This window comes from Anopheles bellator, chromosome 2 (genome assembly GCF_943735745.2).
Source record: "Anopheles bellator chromosome 2, idAnoBellAS_SP24_06.2, whole genome shotgun sequence".
Classification (NCBI taxonomy): Eukaryota; Metazoa; Arthropoda; class Insecta; order Diptera; family Culicidae; genus Anopheles; species Anopheles bellator.
The window spans coordinates 81,688,303-81,712,060 of NC_071286.1; the positions used below are offsets into that span (position 1 = coordinate 81,688,303).

At 51.8% G+C, this 23,758-nt stretch overlaps 2 protein-coding genes across 3 annotated transcripts in view; one reads left to right on the top strand and one right to left on the bottom strand.

The window, feature by feature from the left end:
- LOC131208182 (uncharacterized) overlaps positions 1-11,771 on the bottom strand; it is a 54,111-nt gene extending 42,340 nt beyond the window's left edge. Inside the window, exon 1 of the mRNA XM_058200834.1 lies at positions 11,641-11,771. The gene's annotated coding sequence lies outside the window, so the exon portion shown is untranslated. The remainder of the gene's footprint in view (positions 1-11,640) is intronic.
- A 3,563-nt stretch (positions 11,772-15,334) lies between these two features.
- Positions 15,335-23,705, top strand: LOC131212584 (nuclear hormone receptor HR78). Of its 2 annotated transcripts, none has more exons than XM_058206502.1 (5): positions 15,335-15,964; positions 19,880-20,246; positions 20,378-21,479; positions 21,557-21,834; positions 21,914-23,705. In XM_058206502.1, exons 2-5 carry the CDS (start codon positions 19,883-19,885, stop codon positions 22,396-22,398), a joined length of 2,229 nt encoding a protein of 742 aa, XP_058062485.1. In that variant the 5' UTR covers positions 15,335-15,964; positions 19,880-19,882; the 3' UTR covers positions 22,399-23,705. The 2 variants fall into 2 exon arrangements, with proteins under 2 accessions (XP_058062485.1, XP_058062486.1); XM_058206503.1 differs by lacking the exon at positions 15,335-15,964 and adding an exon at positions 19,728-19,795.
- Positions 23,706-23,758: the final 53 nt, after the last annotated feature.

Genomic DNA, 23,758 nt, shown 5'->3' on the forward strand with positions numbered 1-23,758 from the left:
TCAGACGGTGTAGTGGTAGAAGAAATTATCGGCTAATCATGTTATGAAATGATTCATCAAACGACAGAATACTGTGTAAAAAGTTAAAGATCCTCCACGTAACATAATTTATGGAACATTATGGACGAGGTTACGAGGAGACGATCGATTATTGGGTGAATGTCAACGAAAAAAGAGGCAAATCCAAATTGCAATCAGCAAAGAGCGATCGAATTAACGAAAAAGTGTATTTAAATTAGCGATCGCCGAGCGGTTGCGTAAAGTGCCGGCACTCCAAACATCAGAGAGCCTTTCCGATCTGCAGATTCACACCGTAGCGTAGATTTTACCCCACATGGAACTGGGACAGTCGCTGGCCTCGGGGACGGCCTCCGCGAATTGGGCGGGAAAACAGCCTCCAGGTTTGACCGAGGAAATAGACTCATCATGCGCCAGTCCCAATTGCGATTGGGGAGCCACTTTTCGTACCCTAGAAAAGCGACCTGGACAACATGCCCACCACGGAAAGTGTACGTGAAGTGCGGCCTCGGCAATATGGGAAGTTGGGAGTTGGTTTTCCATTTCCGGCCCGCGTGGGAAAATGGCATGAAGCCAATCGCGCCGCGCCAGTGAAGAGCGCTCGATCGAATCCTCTGCACGATAAACATACCCTGTCTTGAGCCACACACCTTGCCAGATGCTTGGTGATGAAAATCAGGGAAATTATGTGGCAGCTTTGCCACCGTCCACAATCGGTGGCCGTCGTCGTGGCTAATGACATAATGCATGCGATTCCATTTGAATCGCTCAGCCCGAATCGGTGACAGCTGCCCGCGGTGGAGAGTTTCCCAACCTCACACCGGTCACAGTTCTCACCACGAAAGCCTGTTTCGGGGCCACACAAACTTTTCATCGCCCGATCGAAGGTAAGAAATGGTGCTACCGGTGTGTTTAATTTCTGTTCCAGTTTGCCCCGCGTTTGCGTCCGCGGAGAGAAAGTCCTGCGCCGCCCGGTGCAGCCGGCCCGAGTGATGGCCCTCGTGGGGCGTTGGCTGACTGACTGACCTGAAAGTGGGGAACAGTGAAAACGAATGCATTAGAGCCACGAGCGCGCACGGGCCCGGGCTCACTGCGGAAAAGTCGACGGCGATGGCCGATGCCGATGGCCGGGCGGCGAAAGAATTTAATTGGCGCCGAAAGCGATGCATTTGCTGGAGCCCACCCAGGGGGGCTGGGAGCCCCAGTTTGCGGTCCATAAAACCCCCCATCAACAGAAAAAAAACCCAAATGATGGGGAAAAATTAGAAACTATTCTTTAATCAACCCTAAACGCCTCACCGGGCCCGTTTGGGGCAAACGGTCTCTGACAGAACGGTGCTCGAAGGCCTCGAAAAGAAGCGAACCGCAAAGCGTAGCGTAGTATCGCGTTACACATTTACTTATCACCTTCGGATGGCTGAAACCCCGTAGATTTCGGGCCCACCTAAGCTTGGCCCTCACCCAGTGGTGACTCGGGAAGCCCCCGCAGAGACCCGGTGGACCCCGAAAGGGTTCCGTTTCGGAGCAGCGCACATAAATTAACGGCCCAAAAGGCTGCACTTCCAGTTCTGACCACGACGAAAAGGAGGGCCTCTTCGCCTAGCCCGGGGGAGATCGAAGCGACAACGGAACGCCCTTCCAATACTGTGCCGGGCGTGAGGGTGTGTGCCGAGTGGTGGTGATACCGATTCCTCCTGAGGTTGACATAAATTTACTCTGCGGCACGCCGCATCGCCGATCGGGGTGGGAAATAAATCAACGGCCAAGGAAAGGTTGATTGGCTTGCCGTGGTGTGGTTTGCCATCGGTTTTCTCTGCCCTTCCCCGCGGGTGGGGCCCCCCTCCGGAGATGTGGGTGTCTCCCGTGGGGAAATTCAATTCCATTTCAAGCGCGCTCGCATCCAACTCCCGCTTCCTGGTTCTAAGCCTGGCTCCGGAGCAGCAGCCGGAGCTGGGGCCGTGCGGCGCGAAAGGAGGTCGCTGCGGGCTGCGGTTTGCCGCAACGCGCGAACAAGACACGTCGAAGAGGTATCCGCTGTCACAGCGTCTAATTCTCGGCGACGGCCGGCACGGCACACAATCGTCGTCCTCGTCGCCGGAGCGGGAGTACCGTTGCTGTCACCCGTCAGACGCATCGAAGCGAACTCCAAATAGCTCCAACGGCAGCCGGCCGCTCCGGCTGGAAACCAGAAATTCCGGGCCCGGGATCGGGATCAGGATCGGGATCGATGAAGACCTTCGCGATCGCCACGGTCGTACTACCCCAGATATGACGCTCCAGAACCCGTCGAGACCATACCTGGTCCGGGAACGAGGGGGGGTTACTCTGTCGCCACGTTCTTTACCACTCGGGACACCGGCCTGCATCCCGCTACTCCGTCATTGTTGCACGTCGAGTACGGCCGGGGAAGCAAATTTATGGCAAAAATGGTTCGAACGAACGGTAGGCCCTTGGCCGGGCTGGCCAGCCGCAGCCCGGTGTGCATGTGTGTGTTTATGTGTGATGTAATAAACACATCATTGGCCGGGATGGGCCGTAGCGTAGCGTACTGTTGCCTTCTGCCTCCAGTACGGCACACAGTGGCCGTAGGAATGCGATCGTGATCGTTCTGCCTGCCGATGGAGCATATCACGTCCGGTCCGGTGAAACAACGGCACATGATGATGGCAAAGACGATGATGATGATGATGATGCTGTTGGCCGATAGCAGCTATTAGATGTCCCCGTCTCGGTCGCTACCAGAACCCGATCGTTCGATCGATTGCGACACACGGAACAGCCCACAAGCATGGCTAAGCCAAGACAATGTTGGCGAACGGACCGCACGAAAGCCACGAACCGGGGACAGGTTGCGCACGCCGCGGTATCACTCGAGGCAACGAACCATTCGCCCGTTGACAGATCGCTCTCCATCAATAACCCGGAGCGCTGCTGGCTCGTAGCCGCAAGCCAAATTATCGACGACGATGTCGGAGCCGGAGCGTTGACATGGGGCACGGAGAGCCTTTGCCTCCCTCCTCGGAATTCCAATGCTCCCCGAGAGCCCCCGAAACCGAAACCGAACGTCCTTGAGCGGTTCACCACTCGAGCTGGTGGCCGGACCATAACTTCCGTGGCGATATCATCTGCGCCCCTAGAAATGGATGTGGATGAACGAGACGCACAACAGCCAACATCGAATCGGACATTCGGTTGGAACATAAAATTTGCCGCTCGTTTGCCACTTGGCAGCGATCGACAATAAAACGAAAGACTTCAACCCTTTAAAGCGACGAACCCGGTGATGATGGAATCCACGGGACAAGCGCTAAAACGGTAGTGCCGCCGGCAGGATCAGCAAGTGATTCCCTTGCCCGTGCACTTATGCTGTGACGTAGGACAGTACGGTTGACGGTAGCAACAGTTCGTCATGAAAAAACACCGATATCTTACAGAGCAGCCTCCGCTTGGAGCCACCTCACGGGTAACAGGTTGGGCCTCGCTTCGTAGGCCGCTGGCGGACGGTGCCGTTACTATTCGGAGGCTCAAACCGGGAGGCTGCGGTGGCCCGTGGTACGACCGGCATCCGGCAAACCGGTTGTGAGCCGCGCGTGATGATGTTTGCTCAGATTGGCTCCGCTAAACGGGAAGGCAAGCAGCAAGGTTGCTCAAGCACCAGGGGAGAACGACAAAACTGGACGCAATCGGCACGGCGAAGCGATAAGAGACCACGAGCCATCTCCCCCACCGGGCCCCACCGGAGCGCGGGGGTCACAGGGTTCGGTGGCGAACAAACCGCACCGCTCACCGGGCCCAGGCCACAGGCTGAAGTCAAGGTCGCCAGGGAACGATCGCCGTCAAGAGTGTTGAAATGTATCAGCGAGTGTGTGTTGTGGTGATCGTTGCGCGAATTTCACCGACGGATAATGTTGCCCTCTCGGAACATAATGAGCAGAAGGAGAAAGAAAACGAAACTTGAAACGTGGACGTGACTCATCGGCGACATTTTCGATCTCTACGGTTTAACATTTCCCAAAGATCGTCTCGCGTCATCCATTGCCTCTCACTCATGATGGAGATTATTGGCAAGTTTTGGACAGCCTTTTGAACGATTTTGGAGAGGGCCAACGAAAAAAGAAGCCTAAACCGGGGTTTTCAAGTGATGAAAAGTAGCTTGTATAAATGAAAAAAGTAAATCAAACTTTTCAAAAATGTACATAAAAAGATGCGCTCAATTAACTCATTTCAAACTGCGCTTTATTGCTGGCCCATCTAATCTAAGACCTAAAAAGATTCGTTTCTTTTCGTCTTCGACGCCGCGATCATTTCTCACGCACCAAGATTAAGAACTCTCCACGCCACGATCAGCCATCCGGATCTCGCGCGATATGCAGAAGGGTACAGAAGGGTTTCCCATTTTCTTTAAGAATAGAGAGAAAATCAAAACATGGATCTCAGCGATTCCGACACGAGCCCGCGGTGGTTAAAGATGCTCAAGAATAATGACAAAGGGAACTCGAGTAGCAGCAGCAGCAAAGTGCAGACCAAGAACAAAGCCCAGCAGAGGCGCGGAGAAGCTCTGGCGACGAAGGGTGCGCTCGGCTCCTGATCCCCGGATCTGAGGGCGGCGAAAACACCTGTGAACCTTTTGGTGCCCTCTTGCCCGTACCCGATCCTCTTCCCTACCGTGTGCGATAATCATTCCCAAGGTCGTAACTCATAATCAACCTCGGAGCCCTCGTCGGTCCATTACGTCCGTGGACCGCCGCTCTCGACGCAGCGAGCGAGAAACATAAATCGAATCCCGAGCCCGGAACACGGAGCAAAACAAAATAAAGATGGTGATGAAAAAGGCGATCGAGGAGCATAAGTGAAGAGCACGCAGGAAACCGGCTCACGGCATGAGAATAAACCATTAAACCATGTGTGCCGTGCGCAGGAGCGAATTATCTGGTTCTGGAGTGAGGAGAGAGAGCGAGCGGACGAAGAAACCTCGATTTCGATTCCGAATCCCGGGTCCGTGGAAAGTGGCTTTCGCCGCGGCCGGGCCGGGCAATAGGGACGAAATTTCGATTCCCATCCGCGGATCGGATCCGACGCCCGGCGGCCATCGCTACTCGTTAAATCATCCAGATTAAACCTTAATTAAGTCGCCCGTCGCCGGGCCGCCAGAACCCTGTGGCCCTGTTCGGCCCTGTTCCTCTGCTGAACACCGGCAGCGGCGTCCGAGAAGTGAGAACACTGAATTATGACCCTCGGCTTCTTCCAGGTCTGGGGCCTGGTAATGAAACATCGATGGTCGTCCCGACTGGCCGAAAGCGAAAGCAGCCGCGTGTACCCTCGGACGGTAATTTGTCTTTTAGGTAATCGTTCTCCACGGCCGACAGTACTTCAATTTCTCCTGGCCCCGGAATGTGTAGCGTGAAAATGAGGACCACAATTATGTTGGCCATCATTGAACAGGTTTCACAGTGCACAGTGAAGCCCCGTGGCTGCACTGGATTCGTTACGATCGTTAAGATTTTGGACCGTAAATCACTGTGCACGTATTGTGCGGGCTCCAGTCAATTCAATTAGGGGTGAATATTTAAAACAGCTCACAATCTAGCGCATCAACTGACCGTTATTAATTGCTTGCCTGCCAAGGTACCCGGCCGAAGGATCGTTCTTCATCGGAACTCCCAATGCCAACGGTGGCGCATGCTGCCTCGGTCTCCGCTTAGCATAAATCGGATAGGTTTCGGCACTCTCGAGGCGGCTCCACTTAACTCCCGGAAGTTGTAAATAAATGGCCGCGCGCTGCAGCCATTCTTGGCCGCTTCGCTTTCTACAACGATCGATGTTTGGTTGTGTGCGGAGCTCCAGAACCTAATGAAGCGCACCGGAAATACGCGGGAATCCTGAATGTTGGTCTTACTTTCGCTTTGGAGCTATTGGACGGCCGATGGTGAAGGGCATTAATTTTAATCAGCTCAGTTGTTCCAAAACTAGCGGACTAGCCTCTCGCAGGAGTTCGTAAGAACAGAGAGAATGCCTGGAATAGAGAAGCTAGGTTCTGAGTAATAACGAACGAATTGGGAGATTTATGAACCGTTTCCGGCCATGCGAATGTTGCCATTTCGCTGGTATCCAATCTTACCGATGCAATAAAGAGCCCCAAAAAGTGTTCGACTATGATGACTAGATAGTTCGGCTGCGTTGTAACTGGCAATGGTTGCTAGATCTTGTGCACAACCAAATACTTTAGCCTCACAGCATTCGATCTAGCTACCACAGAAAACGGGTCCACAGCGAACGCACAGCGTGAAAAGAAAATCAAATCGTCGTTGATCTCTCCGTTGGAAGATTGTCCCAGAACGGGCTGATCCGGACGGAATCTTCTTCCTTCTTCGGCGTAGCTATTTGGACCGTGGTCCTGTGGTGTTGTCGTCTCGTCGTCGTTTCGTTTTTGTATGGCCTTATGGCCGTCATGCTCTGGCCGATCGCCCGATACAGATATTACCGGGGTATGTATGTTTGTACAGTCCGCTCACGCGACAGTGATTGCTTGCCGACCTGTCTCGCCCTGTTTTTGGGATGTTTTAGGGCAGGATGGTAAACGAAAAACCCACGAACCTAACGGCCCGGCAGGAGAACAATGCAAGCGACGTCGTATGATTAGATCTTCGATGACAGTCGGCCTCCCTCCTAGGCTGACTGACTGGGTCGGAGTTGGGTCGTTCGCCGGTTCGCGAGAAGATCGGTAATTGAATATTGAACAGGCTTCGGTCTTCGGTCGGAATGCAGTGACGAACGCGTGCTCTAATGCTTGCCTCTCTATCTGCATCTTGCCGTGTACCCGTGTTTTGGGTTAGTAATTCAAACCTCCGCCTCGGTTTCGAATGTCTTCTTCGCCCAGCAGTGACAAGATCACTCGAGGCGAGCGGCAAGGAGCACTGGTACCGCATACCACTGGGATTGTTGACATTATTTTCAAATGCGCTTAGTCCTCATTTCTGGCGGTATTTCGAATATCTACGCCCGGTGGGATGCGAAAGAGTTGCAATCGAACCTCAAGCACACTGTGGACGCCAAAAGCGGGACCACCTAACCTCGAACGGGAGATGGAAAGCAGCACTTGTGTCCGCCGCTCGGCCCCCGTGGTAGCATTCCGAAACCCATTTGGAAATCAAAACTCATTCACCCACCCAGCCGGCTACCCCTTTTCTAGATGGTTCTCAAGATGCGAGGCAACTTCTCGCTGCTGTGCAGGTGGTGCCTCTGGCTCGAGGGTGCACGCAAACCACTTGAGCGCGTGTACGCGGCGAAAGAAGAGCTGTGGAAAGAAATGGGTAAACAAGCGAAGCCACCAGAGGCCGAGGCCAGCGCCCAGAAGAGGATGGGGTTCCACTCTGGCTCCGGCACGGGTTGCGCTTCACCGGCGAAGGACGCTGGCGTTAAGAACTCGCCGGGATTGCCGGGGCCGCGATGCGCAGACGCCAGAACCGCGCGAGGGGCGGGCGAACACAGAAATACGGCGCCCGAAGGTCGAACGGAGTCAAGTGGCCATGCCAGTGGTTGAAGATTGGCGTTTGGCGGTGGCGGTAAAACAAAACTCGAACCCCTCCTGGCCGCTGGCGACGGTAATTTCTTCGGTAAACACGCTGCAAATTCTTCCTCGGCCTGGCGACCGCTCATAATTGGAAGCAGATTGGCACCTTGTTTTTATTTCGCCAGAAGCCGGCCGACTCCCTAAAGGACAACCGGACAGATTCGGGACCAGGTTCACGGTCAAACGGCATATCGTTGGACAAATATCGAGAGAACGAATAAAAACGGGTGCGCTCCTTCTCTTCTTTCTGATAAAGTTATCATTTTTATCACAACCTCCTTCAACCGATTAGTGCAATTACTGTTAAGGAGCACGCGGACACAGGGGGGTTACGAAACGGCGACACCGAAAAGAAACAACGTTAATCTGCTTACAAAGTTGCAACCGAACGCCTGCATAGGAAATGAGCATCGCCGGTTGTCCTTGCGTCCCTTTTTTGGGGGGGGAGACAACTTTCTCCCGAAACGGTGCCCCGATGGTGCCTTCTTGGAAGGGCCACCGGATCAAACTTGGGCGATAAAAACCACGACCATCGTTCGCGTTCTGGAGGCTGTTTTGCTGCGCTGTCGGTTAATCCTTCCGGCAAGGCCACCAGGTCAAGAATCAAGAGCTCCCCAGGGAGGCCAGAAACGGAAACGAAACGGACGAGAGCCCAAAAAGTCCGCAATGTCCATTAGGCTAAACCCCGAGCCCGAGTAGACATTAAAAGGGTGAGGGTGAAAAGGGAAAGGGTGAACAAAAAAGTGAAGATCCCAGATTCGGAGCTTGAAGGGTTTAGAAAAGGGATCCGCCCGGAACTGTCGTAACGGAACCACCGAAATCGACCCATTTTTCGTAACGTGCAAAAAGTTCGGTCGCACTTCCAAGAAAACTGCGATACGGAAACAACTTTCTTATCGTAAAGCGGTACAAGATCGTTTCGGGCAGCCCGGGACACGGCAAGAGCCCCATCAACCGCACACGGCCCGGTTTGCCATTTGTCCAACCCGTTTCTCCGGTGGCCGACTGTCTGTCACAAAACCCGAAATCGCAAGTCCCGCATCTTTCGGGTGTCGATCCGCGTCTTCGGGGGCGACACGCGCGCACTCGTCCGTCGGTAGCATAAATTAAGCGGCAAGGCTTACGCAAAACAGGATCTCCACCGAGGGCCGTACACCGTGCCGTGCCGTGTTGATTTTTGTTTTACATCGCGCACGGATCTTCTCACAACTTTCAAGCTCCGATCGCTCCGCGCCAGGCCACCACGGTGGCCCCCGGGGGAAATTTATGTTTTTCAATACCCCGGTGAGTGTGGCCGGCTGGGGCATGATCTATGCTTCTCTCCGTGACCGGCGGAAAGTCTGGGATGATGGAGTGCATAGTTTTCACTTTTCAGCCAGTCGGTCGGACGGTGACACGGGAAACGTGTTCCATTGCATGGTGGGCCATTACCACGAAGGTGTCCCGGCGACAGGTGGCGCGCGGAAGCCATTAAGCCTTTCCCCGGGACTCACTGATGAGCCGGACGTCCCATAGCGTTTCTCAGTTTCATCAGCATCAGCGTTAAAGATTAATGTTATCCACACCACAATTAGACGAAGGCCATCGAAATGTGATGAAACTTTAAATTTTATGGACGGGACGGGCTTTGCGCAATCGTTTTATGTGTTTGGAGATTCTTTTCCAATGTGTTAACGATACGAAACTCACCAAACATAATGCTCCTCAAGGGAAAGAAATTGGGACCGTTTCAATGGACAGCCGCAACATGGATGCCGTACAGTTGGTGCCACTTCCTGTAAGTTATCCTTTAACAATAACATAACACAAAGCGAAAGAAAACGTTCAAACGAACTGTTGAAACCCCTCATTATCGCAACCGATCTTTCTCCCGCGCCAGGTTTGCCATGCGTCTCAGACGGTGATTATGCGCCCCAGCGCTTCGCACGGACCCCAACAGGCCCAAACATGCAGCATATTTCCAAATAAAAGGGCTCGACAGATTCGCAGCAGATCGCTGCACCGCTCAACATCCGCCGTCCCGTAAACCATTTGGTCGGCACATTTGGGCCCACCATCGTCCTGATCCTTTCCGTTCGGTTCGGCTCCGGACATCTGTGTGCCCTCGAGTGTCCGCTCCAGAATCGGAAGAATCGGAAACCCCCCCCAGTGGCTCATCTTCTCGGCTCGGCCCTGCCGGTCGGTTCGCTTTCTTCTGCGCAGCCCCCGGCCCGGCGTACGGATTTAAATTACATACCCCGACCCAGCCCAGCCCCCGGCCCGGCCAGAGCCGCGACGTTTGATGTGCTTTCTCGCCTGCGCCCAGATGTTGGGCCGCCGCCTCGTGCAAAATGTAGTTAATATCTCGTCGCTTGCACGTCGTCCCGGAACAGTGGTGTGCCACTTCCTGGCGGCCAATTCTCCTGGCAAATGCAAATGCACGCTGCTGGTGCTGTGTGAACCTTTTTTCGGCGTCGTCTTCCCGTTCGCGCGAACATGTGCGCGAAATGCGAAACGCAAAGGGACCACCATCGACGGAAGTGGAAATCCCAATCGTCCGGGGTCCATTTATCCGTGACGCTAGGGAAGTGGTGAGAAGTGGGCCTGCGAAAGGACCTTACGGTTTAGGACCGGCCAGCCACCAAGTTCCATGGAACGAGATGATATAAATGGAGGCCAAAAATTGAGAATTAGAAATGATTCAAACTCAAGCGAAATTCTAAGGCTTATTTATGATGATCCACTGAAGGCATAACAAATGCTTGATTGAGCTCCCTCTGCTGGAAGAATGCCAATTGGTTCACTTTTCACATGCCACAACAACGATTTTCCACTGGAGAAACATGAACCACGTGGTTGCGCTGGTTTCTGGCATCGATCAATCCGCACAATCACCGCACGGAGAGCGCGTAGGGGAAAAACGGGTCTCGGCCCAGGACCAGGGACGCTCGGTGCCGCAGTGAAGGGAAATCCGGATCGGGGAGGGAAGAACCGGCATATGTGCGCCGGGTCTGTAAGTTGTTTCGTCCCCTCGGACCGTTGCATATTTAAATCATCAAACGCTTCCTTCCCGCGCGGACGGCGGTTGGCGGCGCAGAGCAGGTGAGAGGCAGCACCATTGGCTGGATGCACCAACAAAATTAGGGTCGGTTGCTAAGGACCGGCCCCGTTTTCGGGTTCGTCGACGGGGGTTGCGTCAGTTCCGAAGCCTAGTTAACCTTCGACTATCCGCCGATTGCGTGCGTGCGTGCATTTCTGCAGCGCAACGTGACGGTGCCCGGACGCAGCACGTTTCGGGGGACGGTTTCGGGAATCCCTACAACCGCGGGTCTGCCCTGGCCTTGGCAGGACCAAAGCAAGCATGTGTGCGCCGGTTGCGAAGTAAAAGTGAAACATATGAACCACATCGTAATTACCGCTAACCCCTTTTACGGAACGGACGACAACCGTGCCTGGCAGATACACGTGCCAGTCACCGGTCGCCGGTAGCTATTAATAAGTTTAGTCGAGTTCGGAATCGTCAATTGTTCGATTTGAATCAGGCGTATGGCGAGCCTCTCGCGTTGCCTAAATCACTGACATCAGTTAGTGTCGTGCTGATTTTGAATTTTCGTTGCTGAATGCAACCAAAAGGAACTGGTCAGTGGGAAATTCGTGACATTTTTCACACAACCGAAAACCACACCGGCAAGGGAGTTTGAAAATAACCGTGGAGGTAACTCCCGCCAGGGAATTCTATTATCCAATGAAAAAATAAAAACGGCCAGGTAGCGTAGAGCAACAAACCTGCATCTTGGCATGAGTGGCACAAAAATAATCTCATGACCCTAACAGGGAACAACTGAGGACCATAAATTACGGAACGAAAACAAAAGTAAGAGTTCGATCCCTTGGCCATGGCGTACGACCAAATCCGACATCCTGTACCTGTACCAGCCAGGATCTCGAGAATTCCGGGACCAGAGATTAGGGAAGAGAGAAAATGGCATTCCTTCAAAGGCGGAGTTTTCGGTCCCCCGTCAGTGCCTGCAGTGCGTCTTAAGTAGTGCCTTAATGTGCCAAATGAATCTTACCTTTTTCCACACATCCGATACGATCCGAAACCTTCAATTCTACCGTTGGTTCGACAATGTAGCCAGCGTTTCTTGGTGCACTGTTTCACTGAGAGCAATTTGCGGAGAAACAATTTGCCAACACTTTGCAGGCCCGCGAGTGCACTAATGCATGTACGGTGGCAGCTTTCCACCTTTTTCCACCACTCCAAAGGATAACACGTTTATTCTTTTTTTCTCTTCGTGAGGTTTACACTTTGATGGGTTTTTTTATGCTGGCGCCCAATCTTTATTGTGGGCCCTCCAATTTACGGCCTCTTTTTGACCACACCAAAAAAATAACAAATAATAATCACACAAATCACTGTGGCTGTGCACTTTTGAAACGATGCGCAAAATAACCGACCGATCGCGTTGCGTGTGGGTGCAATATTGACGTTCGATCGTTCGGGTGGCTCGCGTCCGCGAAGGATGATTTCCTCTTTTCTTCGGCACTTTTTCTTCGCTTTTCCACCTGCGGGTTGTCTGATTTACGTCAATTTTCCAGCGGCCACTATTCCGGGGCCACACGAATTGCGGACGCAAGGCTGCCAAACGAGAAGCGATCCATTACGGCGAAGATCGCGATCGCCCGGCTCTGAATATCGATCACTCAGCGACGCTCACTCGGGCCCGCGCGTTGTTAATGTTTCACTTTTCCCTCTCGGTGGAAGGTGAAATCCGGCAATTTTGTGGGGCCCCGTTGGAAAATCGTTTCCAAAACATTAGCGGACCATTTACACCGCCCACCACCGGTGGAAAAATGCGCCGCGCAAAAAAGGGGTGACACCGGTCCGATCCGGATGGTGGCAGTGGCAATGAAATTTTGCACTGTGCACGATAATTGCACACACAGAAGCAGAGGCCTTCAGCGATTTGGTGTTTTTCGCGTGCGGTGATTTTTTCACTCGCTCGATCACCGATCGTCACGTTGAATAACACGATTTTGCGAACACGTCGACGGCCTGTCCGGGGTCACTCAGTGGATCGCGGGGTTCAAACCACAAACAATCGGCATCTAAAAAACTGTCTTCGAAACGGCGTTGAACACACAGTCTCGTCGGCTGAACTGCCGGTAAGGACGATTCGAATTCACACGGAATCAGTATCGCAGCGAACGGTACACCCTTCTACGAACGAGTTTGAATTTGAAACGGCAAACACCAGAAACGACAACACACCGCGGAGCACCGTCGTGATTCCGACATGATACCGGTTGTCCGTCAGTCCAGGCCTGGAAAAATCACTTTCCCAGCAACAAACACGTGAATTCGACGGGAAATTACCTATACACGAGCGCGCGTCCGTTCCCGGCAAAAGTTGGAAATTTTTAACTCTTTTCTGGCTCTCTCTGTTTCTCTGAGAATCTCAACCGTTGAACGTAACTTTGAGCATTCGAACCTGAAACCTGATGACGAACTGATGACGAACCTGACCAAGTGCTGACGAACGTTCGCTGGCCAGCCACGAATAACATAAAATTCAAATTGAATGAAATATAAATTTCGCAGTTTTTTTTTATATTTTGCGCCTCGCTGATCACCAGAATAAGGAGCATAAGGATCACAGTTTTCCCGTTTTGGTTCGGAAATAGAGCCTTCCAATTCTACCAACGGCTAAAATACGTTCTTATCAGATTTGGGTTTCTGCATTCTTAATCAGACCGGCTGTGCCCGTTCTTCGGGTCTTTTTGCTACCCTTTTGACTTCAATAAGTTCCTTTGTCAGTATCGCAATCTGTTTACTTTTATATCTAGTTGCGTAGTCATTTTTGCAGTCGTTTATCAGTTCGGTAACTCGCTGCCTGATTTTAAGATTTGGCCAATTTTGGCCAATCGTCAATTTTGCGCCAAGAACATTATTTTAACGCAAGCCAAGTTACGGAAAAAGGGTTCATCGAAACCTACGATAAAACCCGATTCAACCTACGAAAAAACCCTTCATAGAAATGGCTGAAATGCACCTTTCAAATAAAAGTTCAAGCATCGAAAAATATTAAGCCGTTTATTTTAAACAGCCAAATTAAAAGTGTAGCATATATGGCTCACCCTAAAAAACGATGGAATATCTAGTGGAATGCACACATTCTATGCTTTATGAAGAGAGAAATTGCAGAACTTGTTCAGATTGACTTAATTTTCCGTAACAGAGCAAAATATTGTTAGTCTGCCGAATGTTCAAGTTGTAAATTTCTGCTCAACTCAGCGCCACTAAAATACGGGTAAGGGAATAAACAGATACGAAAAGCAATACGAAGGATAATCTCAATAAGTGGAAAGAAACATCGTGTCCTAAAATGTCTGCTATAGCCCAACCGGGTAATATTTGTTGGATCTGTACATCTTTTACACATTTTCCCACGCATCAAACATCGGTTGAAAATTGTTTTTAGTTTTTGTGGGTCTGTAAGAAATTTGCAATTCCTGAAAAATGGTCAACTGACACAAGGTACCATTACACAAAGATTTTGTAACCATTTTCACGCTCAACCATTCGGCATTACATACAAAATTGTACGCGTTGGCATATTTAACTTTTTCATGTCTTAATTAGCTGTTGCGGCTCGTCTCAAGAGGAAATGACCCGCGAGACGGAAGCATTGAAAGGCACCGGAAATGGCACCAGAAGAACGTGCTCTATCGTGCGGTGAAGGGTTCTCCAGGTTTCTCACCAAAACGGACGGTCTCGCGTCCCGAGCACCAGATGAAATGATGCGAAAAATAATGCAGCAGTATGTTGTATGTGCACGCTTCTTATGCAAGTCCTGAAAAAAAGAACGGTGCAAAGTGCACTGTGAGTCCAGAGCGGTGCGGTATGGGTGCATCCCATACAAAAGGGCATGGAAAAATAATTGGATGTATATTTTCATACCCACGCCGAACACACAATCCTAACCGGCGTAACCGGCTGGCGCTTCATCAAGGATTGATTTTCTGTGCTTTTTCTCGAGTTAAGAAATGGTTACGTAAAAGATGCAGTACAATTTCCCGTCACCAACCGGCCACGACATTGAATGTGTTTGTGCTTTGGAATTTGATTTGTTTATTTGACTGATTAGCGACCTCCCGCAAGACCTTCAGACGCTCTTCATTCCGGGAATAGTCACCTTCTGTTGGTTCGGAATGTGTGAGGTTTACGGGATTGCTGAAAGAATGCAGATGTCGAGAATATCCGAACGATGTCGTCGAGATGTCGAGAATAGGGTATCCGAACGATAGGAGATGAACGGGAGAGTCCTTTTCTGTGCTGTGGGCTTCACGTAACGTAAATATAGGACGAAATTTGTAAACAAGTTAACCGACCTATCGGGTGAATCAGGTCAATTGGGTTCTTCTCAACTGAGGATCAAGTTACCGAGAGTGAACCAATCAATGTAAACGACTAAAAATATAAGTCTATGCCCCGACACGAATAGGAAAATAGTTTTCATATTTTGGAAACAGTGATCAAAACCGTACTCTAAGGCGTGAAAATCTGTCCTCGCCCATTGATTCCAAACGGCCACTTTGAATCGGTTGGTCGACCAGTCATACCCCTGGCGCTCAATAGATGGCGCTGTGAGCAAACTCACCACGCCCAACTCACCTCTGACAGGTAGACCCACCACTGACTGCTCCGCGAAATTCCACAGCCAAGAGGAAACAGAAAAAGGGTTAACAGGTTCTTTTCGAGATGTTTTGCTTTTGAAACCGACGTGAGAATTGGAGTTGTGGAGGAGTTTGTTTTGTGTCCATTGTTTGGCTGCTGTTCGTTTCATTTTCGTGTGTGCCCAAGTGTCCTGTCTCCCGGTCGTCCTGGTTTTGTGGAGTATTTACAGCAAATCGCGCGACCGCGAGTGAGTGTGCGTCGATTGTCGCCGATCCCGATCCTTATCCGTGCGCAATCATTGCATTGGCATTTCCGCGTTCCGTGTGTGCTAGAAAGGCTGGAGCGACACGTGCCGTGTGTCTGTTTGTGTGCCTGTGGGCTGCGGAAGAAGTGAATGTTCTGATGACGCTGGCCGTCGATCCACGGCACGGAGCCACCCAGAAAGGGCAACACGCATTGAGCAGGAGGGTCGAAAAGTGATCAGCAAGTGGTGACCGTGAACCGGCTGCGAGCCCCTGGATTCTTCCAGTGATCCGGAACATCGTCGGGAACCGAAACGCTTGCTGCTTACGTAGCAAGATTTCCAGATTCCCGTTAGAAATCGCCACATCTCAATCCGCAGCAGCGGCGACATTTGAGATCTGTTCAGCTTGAACCAAACCGGGTGGAGTGCTGGCAGAAGCGGCAGGGGGCGAAAGGGGAGCGACGAGGAAGAGAAGGTAAATGTCACGCCAGGCCGGCAGAGAAAACGGGTGGGGATCGCCGAGCGCGATCGTAAGGGCTACTGAAATGATACACTTTTTCTCCCTTCACTCCGAGACGCCGCGCGCTCCGAAGCTGATCGATCGTTGTCGTCGTCGTGATCGCCCCCTGAGAATGTCAACCCAGCAGCATCAGCAAAGAATGTGCCCTCTTAGAATGTGCCAGTCGCTAATTCTTCCACCATCCGTCGATTCCAACGATTCGCCAGAATTAATCTCACAACGGCAGCGCGAGATGATCACCTTTTGCGGTGTCACTTTTGACGCTGCTCACGTTCCACAAAATTAGCCGATCGTGTGTCGTACGATCGGCAGGTTTTTCGGGGTTGTCTTTGGGAGCACCGTCATAAATCACAGCCCGTTTCGCGTCTCCACTCGCTCGCCGTGGAGTTGTTTCTTTTTGTTTTATTTAGATTTGCACGAGGCTGTCGCCCTGCCGGCTGTGTGAGGCTGCCCCGCGGTCTCTAATCCCACCGCCACGAACGCAATCCGCGCTGAAGATATTTATAAAAGCGAACGAACGAAGACGCTGCGAAATGTAAATATAGCCCCCCTTTTAAATGTGCGATCGTCGGCAAGTTGCTTGTCTCTCTTTCTCTGTTGTCGCTGCTGCCGCCGACGATGTTGACAATCAGGCTCCTCGGAGTCGGCGACCCGTTTTGTTGTTATCCGCTTAGAGCACGGTTAGAGTTTGTTGTTTTTTCCCCACATGACCTTTTCCAATTGGCACAGATTACTGTCCACCGCCGTGCCTTCAAGATGCTGGCGTCGCCGCGGTGAAGCACCGCACCAGTTCGTCGGTGTGTGTGGCCTTGCCGCCATTTAACTCCTGGCTGGTGATCCTCGTGCACAGTGAATACTAATAGGCCTCGAAACAACATTCATCGCCCCGAAGCCATTGTCTGCCGATCGTGAGCTTTATTTCGATCATTTCCTGGTATCCTGATGGGGCATATTTTTGGCGGTGGGCAGTTGTTTGGGACCAACAGACCGCACTCGGTGGAGGTGAATGTCACGCGGGAAAAGACAATCGCCAGTTCGAATGTCGCCGCGGACGGGTTTTTCGCAGATCGTCTGGCAAGCGAAAGATGAAGGGGCAAAAAATTAACCAAGATCGGAAGGAGGAGGAAGGAGAATGTGACGCGCAGCCTCCGGGCCGGGCGCACCGTTCGAAAGTTCGATGTAGAGCATCGCCTTCGATTGTTTTTACAGTGTGTCTCCTGTTTTGTTACACTCCTGGTGGTTTGTGATCCCTGATCGTTTGAAAGGTGGCAACTAAAATGAGATGAATGATGCGAGACTTTTGTAAAATCATATAGTGGTATTTTTTATCAATTTGCGACATTAAAAAAGAAACGGCGATCACCGAAGCCTGATCTTGAGATATTGAAATATTTAAACCTGCCAAACGATTCCATTACGAAATTGCTATTGTTAATCGACGTGTGTCCGGCCAATGTAACGCCCTCCTTGAAAGATTAGAAGAAATCCGACACTCACTGTTAGGCTCACATTTACCGTCGGCGGCGCCCTTTTCGCTATCTCACTCTCCAGAGAACCAGAGAGAGAGAGAGAGAGAGAGAGAGAGAGAGACCGAGTGAGGGTCGTCTTTCACTCGCGACCAGAAGTGCCAAGTGGACCTAAAACTAGATCGCCAAGAAAAAGTGACTTCGTGGGCAGTTTTTGTTGTTGTGGTTCCTCTTGTTCCCTGGTTTGCTCCGCCGCCGGATGAGCCGGTTCTCCGCGGTTGATGGGCCTCTCGGGGCAGGGAGGGGCGACTGCGTCACCGTTTGCCGCTCTTTCGCGGGCACCTTCGTGGAGCCGAGCCCGATGTAACGGTGACTACGACCGGGGACGAGATGGGCGATGATCAGTAGCGCGTGTGTAAAGTTCAATGAAATCTATCAAAACGCCCTAGACCTATCCTCTCCCAGCCCACCGCTTGGCCAGCGTGGTTCGCGCGCCCAACTGTTGTTGTTCCCATCCGCCCGCCCGTCTAGCCATCTGTGGCCGTTGGTGCGTAGTAATGTTAAGATCGGTCGATGGCCGGGGTAAAGAGAGCGCAACAAACATCGGGATCGGGACGTGCTGCGTGCGTGCACTATGAGAGAACGTGGCATGACCACCATTGGTTCGCGCAGGTTGACCACAAGGCAATGTGTGGTTCTCTCTTGAATCTTCCGATTTCAGATGTTTCGTTTTCGAGTTGTTCGAAATATTGTTTCAACTTCCTGGATGCTTTTTCGGTTCTCTCGGGGAGACACCGCGACACCAGAGCCTAACGACTAAAGGGTCATTACGGAAGGAACGGCCGGTTTGTGGTCCCGTAGCTGTTTTAAGGGACAGAGAATAACCATTTCCGGACGCATTTCAATTTATCTTTTCAGGGGGAAAAGTGTCGGTTGCTTCGCAGTTCCGCGCTCAGCAAGTTGCCTAATTGAATCAAAGATCTTATCGATCGGAATAGGATCGGTAGAAAGATAATTGTTGATTGAAATACTGTTGCTGCTGCTTACCCAAATAAACAATTCCCCTCTAATCTTCCAACCTCGCGGACCCCCGGAAGCAGAAAGCCCACTTGCTGCTGCTCGTGGATCGTCATCGTCAGCAGGCGAACGCGAGAGCCGCGCCGTGTGACGACGTAGCGGAACCGCACACTGGCCGCGCCATGCTGGGAGAAACGGAGAAGCCAAAGAACGAATAACCGTATCATGTCGATTAAGTACACAACAATAATACTCACTCGCGCTTCGATGTTGCGCCTGCCTCGCGCACATTCGTATAGCGCGGTTTTACGCGGGTTCGCGGTGTGGCGCGCGACGGAACGGTGAAGGGAATCGAGAGAAAGGTGTACCCGAGATTGCATCCACTCGGCGTTGCACTGTGGGTCAGGTTTCTGCCCAGTGGTGGTTACAAAGTGGCACGCGAACCTTAAAACGAAGTCGAGTAGGGTTTGGGAAAAGACCTCTTCGGTTGGCTATGCTGTTGACCGCTTATTTCATATGAATTAATCAAGATTAGTAACTAAAGATCAAATTTTCTGTTTGATTTTTCATTTTGAACCATGCACCCATAGTGCCCGCCATCGCGGCACAGGTGGCAGTAACCTTCCAGTGACGGGAGATGAAGCCCCACGATCCGAAAAAGGAGAGTGTAAACGAATGTGGAGCGTAACGTGTGGAAAGAGAGCGAGAACGAGCGCCACCTTTGGTGGGGAGGCCAGCGCCAGGGGGGGTTCGGTAGGGGCCGCCGCCACCCTCTGCGTTCCGCGCGTTGTGTGGTGCATCACAACAGTAGCCGTGAAAGGCACCACGGAAGGCCAACAACCACACACGACCGAAGCGGGAGGCCCGCGAGAAGCGGATCGAGAGGGCTCTGGTGTGCGCGAGCGAGCGAACGAAGAATCAAACGCGCGGAACGCGCACCAAGAGCTTTGACCTCTGTAGTGGTAAAGAATCCGCTGGAAAGTAGAACCATCCGAGCGGCCGATCGTCAGCGGGGATCGCCACTGACGATGATGATGATGATGATGTAACTGAGACGGGCAGCAGCAGCAGCTCACGGCTATCGATGGCCAATCTCTCTTTCCTGTTCTCTCTCACTCTCTGTGTGTCTTATTTTCCCCTTTCGGCCCTCCCGGGGTCCGGTGTACCGTTTTCCCGGGTACGCGGCGGTGGCATTCCGTGAGCCACTACAGGTGAATGTTGTTGCTTGAAGCGTGCAGTGGTGACGTTGGTGCAATATTTTCAATCCTTCCGCGATGACGGTGATCTTCTAGCACTCGCCCGGGTACTGGGGTGCCAGAGGATGGTCAGGGCATGTGCCAGGAACTAAAGGCTATTCTCTCGCTTTCTCCGGTCTTGCGGTTCGCAGATTATGAAGCTAGAGGCCAACATCCACCTGCAGCAGCAGCAGCAGCAGCTCGGATCATCGGCGGTCCAACATCTCCTGGATGAGAAGCCGCAGACATCGGCGACAGTCGGTAGTGCCCTACAGCATTTCACGCAGATCAACAGCATGAGCATCGAGCTGTGCCTGGTGTGTGGGGATCGCGCCTCCGGGCGCCATTACGGCGCGATCAGCTGCGAGGGCTGCAAGGGCTTTTTCAAGCGTTCGATCCGGAAGCAGCTCGGCTATCAGTGCCGGGGGTCGATGAACTGCGAGGTGACGAAGCACCACCGGAACCGCTGCCAGTACTGCCGGCTGCAGAAGTGCCTGGCGTGCGGTATGCGCAGTGACTGTAAGTAGTAGCCCGATGTTCCCGCTAGCTGCTCTCCCTTCCGCCACGGTGCCGTGGTGGGAAGGAAGAAAGCCTTTTTGAAGAAGGACCCTCTCGCTTAGCAGCAACCCCTCGCTGTGGTCTCGTTGCAGCCGTCCAGCATGAGCGCAAACCGATCGTCGACAAGAAGGATGGCCAGTCGGGCCCGAACCCGAACAGCAAGTACAACCCGCACCGGAACAAAGAGTATCACCATCACGGCGAACCGAAAGCATCGGCAGCGTCGGCCGGTTCCGTGTCGATGGCAGCGGCGGCCGCAGCGGCCGCACCTTCTTTCCTCTCCTATCTGCCCGGGTTCAGTTTGGCCGATTTTACGGCCAGCCTGAGCAAACATGCCGGTGGCAACAACAAATCACCCTCGTTGGGGCGTGAACCACAACAACACGGTACGCAGCAGCAGCAGCAACAACAAGGAGGCCAACCCGGTGCCGGCCATCAGCTGTCCGCGCTTGGATCCGCAGTCGGCACCGGACTGAGCAATCCGTTTGGCAGTTTGCAATCACTTAAGACGGAAGTTGGCGCAGAACGGCAGCAGCAGCAACAGCAGGATCTTTCAACGAGTGCGGCCGATTCGATCGCGGCCCTTATCGGACTGAATACGACGGCGGCGGCGGCTGCTGCAGCGGCCGCCATGTCCGGCCATGTCGGGACGATGGGTGGAGCGACTTCCGGATCGGCTGCCCTTCTCGATTCCGTCCACGCGGCGGATGGCTGTGCTGGGGGCGGCGGCGGTGGTGGAGGGCTTGCGATGCGCAATCTTTCCGCCAGTACCACCACCACATCCTCCGGTGTATCATCGGGTGGTGGTGGCGGGGTGTCTGCAGGTCACTTCTCAGCACACGCCATGGACACCGGTGACGCAAGTTCCGTCGACAAAACGCTTATCTGCAGCTCCCTCGAGTTCATCCAGAGCCTGGAGCAGGAACTGAACAGCAACCTCAACAACAACTACGGCATCAAATCGGAACTCAGTAATGGGCGCGGTGACGACGACGACTGCCACGGCGGTGGTTTTGACTTTGGTGATGGCGGCGGCGGTCTAGTATTGACCGAGAATTGTGTCTCTTTCGACATCCAGGTACCGAACGTGCTGCCCAACTACCTGGGGGTCCACTACGTTTGCGAAACGGGTTCTCGGTTGCTCTTCGCGACCGTACACTGGATGAAGAAGAACCATCTGTTCCAGTTGCTCAGGTAAATGGAGGACAATGGTGAATGCTATCAGTAAAAAAGCGTATTTGAGGTTCACTATGCCGCGCTGTTTCTTCCAGTGAAAGCTTCCAGGGAGAGCTGGTTCGTCAGGTGTGGCCAGAGCTGTTTATGATCGGGCTAGCGCAGAGTAGTGGTCAGCTGTCGTTCAACACGATCATGCTGGCGCTCATCCAGTACATGAAAACCGTTATCCTTAACAAAAAGTACACCGGTGAAGTGGTCAGCTACCTGATGAAGTACATTCTGCTGGTGCAGGAGTTTGTGAACGATCTGCAGAAGCTCAACCTCACCGATCAGGAGTACGCCTATCTTCGGTTGCTGTCCATTTTCAACCCCGGTTAGTTTTAAAGCGAAAGGACCATACAAGCCATGATTCGTAGCTACAGACTAATGAACGGTCTTCGTATACTCGACAGATAACATCCTGCAGGATAATGGGAAGAATCAGCATGTGCTAAAGATCCAGGAGATGATACTGGGATCGTTCCGGGAGTACTATCGTGGCAAACACTCGAGGCTTGTGAGTAGCGAAAGTGAGGAAAATCTGCGAGCCACGGCCAGCGGTGCAGACGACGAGGACGACGACGACGAGTACTACGGCGAGCGCAGCCAACAGCGGCAGCAGCAGCGTAACCTTCGCCAAGCCCAGCACGAGCAGCGACTGATGAAGCTCTTGCTCAAGCTCCCCACACTTCGGGCACTCAACTCAAAGCGCGACCTGGAGGATCTGTTCTTCAGTAATCTGATCGGTCAAGTTCAGATCGACAGCGTCCTGACGTATGTGCTGCAGACCAACGATGGTGCGGTATCATTTGCTCATTTGGTCCAGAAACAGATGCACAATCCCTCCAACAACAACAACAATGGTTCCATTCCATCGGCAATGGACAGTGACGAGTGAAAACCAGCGGCGAGTCGCGATGAATGAGGGGAACAAGTAGCAGTTGTTACTGCTATTCCAGTCGTTCCATAATCCGTCCCTTCCGAGCAGCGTGAGAACGATTTCTAGGAAAAAGGTTGAAAAGGTTTCAGGAAGAAACTTTGAAAAGAACCACCGACAGTGCATTATCAGAGGCCCATTCGATGGGTCTATTGGTCGAACAAACGTTAATGAGCTTGAAGATAAAACAGTACCATATGTGGTTCGCGGTGAGAGATGGCCGGTTCTCGTTGATTTCGGTTTCAAAGTACCTTCTGGCATTGGCAGGCGCACGGGTTGTAACGTTTTCCAAGCGCACAAAGTATGTTGGAGCAGTGCAATCCCTGAAAATTTTCGAAAATTTTATTATTTTACACTTAAGACCACTTTATCCAGGCTCGCATTATAAAGACCTCATTTGGATCAGTACCTTGTTACGTCATAGGACAGCATAATACAACGACAGGTGCGAGCACAGTGAGTGAAGAATGATTTTGCGGTAAGCTTGCCGCGTTCAGAAGTTTCGGTTTCGCGTTTAGTCGCCAACCCAGTGGGGCATACGAGTAGGTGGTTAGTATTTAGCTGGTTGAAGAACCGATATGGTAGAGCTTTTGTACTTGAACACGAAAAGAAAAAGAGTTAGTGGAGAAAAGTAACACAAACGAACCACCTATTAATACTATCGATTAAGCAAACAAAAAAAGGAAAGCCTTTGGAAACAAGAGAAAAATCGTACCTGACGAAGGTATTAGTTGTTTAGAAAACGACTTATTTCTTAGTTTATATCGAATGCGGCGCAGCAGATTTTGTACATTTTAAGGGCTCCCAAACCACTCCGACTGAGGGGATAGAGCGAAAGCGAACCAAACGGGCGTGCGTGGCTGAAGGAGGATCCGACGCAAAACTGGGCAATATTTAGACGTTAAGTGAAGCATTATTCGAGTTTATCCGTCCCACGAGATTACCACAATACAGAACGGTAAACAAGCCACCGGTCTCTAGGAAAAGGCAGATAAACTCAGCGTTTATCCCGAGATCCGAGACAGCAAATAGTAGCAAACAAGTATTTCAATTGTATTTCGTACACACGCCTGTTAGCGTGTCTAATAATGGCGCAATCGATCGATCGAAAATGGTAGCATAAATTAATATACAAACAAAAAGCGAGTATGTGTGTGTGTAACCAAACAACAGGGACCTTAGGCTAGGACTTCTTACACGACTTGTAGGGCTTCCGGTGGAAAACGAACCAAGTGGCAAACAAATTTCATCATACTCAGATTTCATACAGTACCTATGCACACATACTTTAAACGAAAGAGTTTGTTTATTATTTGTTTAG